Raw genomic sequence first — 1604 nt, forward strand, 5'->3', positions numbered from 1 at the left:
CCCCTCCCCCGGGGCCCCCCAAAATCCAGTTTCCCTCCCCCACCCCAGCTCATGCCCCAGCCCCCGAACTCCGGGGCTGTCAGCCCCCGGTGCCCCTGCCCCTCCTGAAAATCGGGGTGTGCTCCCCAAGCCCCCTCCCCTCCATTGGGGAGCCCCTTTTAGGGCCCCCTTCCCCTCCCTCCCACGCTCCCCTCCCCTTTCCTTCTCCAACCCCCTCCTTCCCCTCTCACCCCTCCCCCCATCCTGGCCCCCCCTGCAAAAGTGGGGTGCGGAGGGGGGAGGGGTGAGAACCCACCGAGGGGAGGAACGAAACTCCAATGAAGTCAGAGCCCCTTACCCGCCGCCGCGGCCAGGCCCCCCAACATGGACTGTCTCTGTATAGTGACAACCAAGGTAAGCATGATGGGGGGGCTATAAATTGAAAGGAGGGTATGAATTCGTGGGGAGGGGTTAGGCAGGCCTTATCTGGGCTAGAGGCCCTGGAGTGAGAGTGTCAGAAGTAAAATGTATTTGGGGGTCATAATTTAGTTCTGGGGTTCATATTTGAGAAAATGATGGATTTGGCCACAGGTGCCTCCTGGAGCAATCTCTTTGCACCTGTAAAGAAATGGAAAATTTGGGGTATTCTATGATTTTGGGCCTGGTGGGCTTTGGGGTTCACTGGAGATGTCTGAGGGCATCTTATTTCAGGAGAAGACTGGCTCACATGGGAGTCTTCCTGGTGTATGTGGGAAGGTGGGCTATGTGCGTGTGGGGGTTTTGAAGACGAACCTGGGGAAAAAGGCTTCCAGGTGCTTTGTTCAATTTTGGGGGGCTCTTGGCATGAGGGTAAAGGTTGTTGCCTATTAGGTTTGGAGTGTCAGCTGGCAGGGAAGAGGTGGGCCTTCAGAGTATATAGAACAAGCACCTTGTGGATACATTTGGGGATGTCCTCTTGATTTGAGGGAACTGTTAATTTGGGATTCAGTCATAGAGTGGAGAGAGTTGGGAATTGTCAGAGGGCTGGGGCCCAATACAGAATCACCTGAGGGAAGTGACCAGATGTGGTTAGAATTTGGGGTACTTCCTATGGGAGTTAGAATTTGGGGTATTCCTATGGGAGTTAGAAGGTTGCAGCAGCTGAGGTTGCCAGCTCCTGAGGACACTGAGAGGTTTAGGGAGAGAGGAAATTTGAGGAGGGGGATGTGGTGGGTGGCGTAAAATTTGAGGATGGCCCAGGCAAGTGCCCAATATCCCCATCTCTCTTATTGCATCCAGCACTGCTCAAGAAAGAGGGCAAAGAGCAGATGTAGGGGACTATTGCCCCTGATGTTTGGGATCTGGATGGGGAAGGACACCTGGATTTGAGTCCCTGAGGACTTATGACCCAGGTTACAGGGTAAAGAGGCTACTGGGAATTAAAGGTGGTGGCTGTCAGTAGCTGGGTTTCCTATGAGGGTGTCATTTGGTTGTTCCCTGGAAAGGAGATTTTTGGATGGGGAGTGCAAGCAGGCTCCTGGGATGCATCTGGGATGCAGAATCCTAGGTCTTTGCTTCCAGACACTGGGACTGGAGAGCTGGATGCATGGTGTGTGGAGGGAGGCTTGGGCGGGTGGCAGGCAGCT

At 54.5% G+C, this 1604-nt stretch overlaps 1 protein-coding gene across 6 annotated transcripts in view; it reads left to right on the forward strand.

The window, feature by feature from the left end:
- Positions 1 to 187: 187 nt before the first annotated feature.
- Positions 188 to 1604, forward strand: part of Dlg4 (discs large MAGUK scaffold protein 4) — a 25064-nt gene continuing 23647 nt past the window's right edge. For all 6 annotated transcript variants that reach the window (XM_010614795.3, XM_010614799.3, XM_010614800.3 and 3 more), the window contains exon 1: positions 188 to 393. In XM_010614795.3, the coding sequence (XP_010613097.1) occupies positions 364 to 393 (30 nt within the window). In that variant the 5' untranslated portion in view covers positions 188 to 363. The remainder of the gene's footprint in view (positions 394 to 1604) is intronic.

The sequence above is a fragment of the Fukomys damarensis genome, unplaced genomic scaffold, assembly GCF_012274545.1.
Source record: "Fukomys damarensis isolate Sample0158 unplaced genomic scaffold, DMR_v1.0_HiC HiC_scaffold_13, whole genome shotgun sequence".
In the NCBI taxonomy this organism is placed as follows: Eukaryota; Metazoa; Chordata; class Mammalia; order Rodentia; family Bathyergidae; genus Fukomys; species Fukomys damarensis.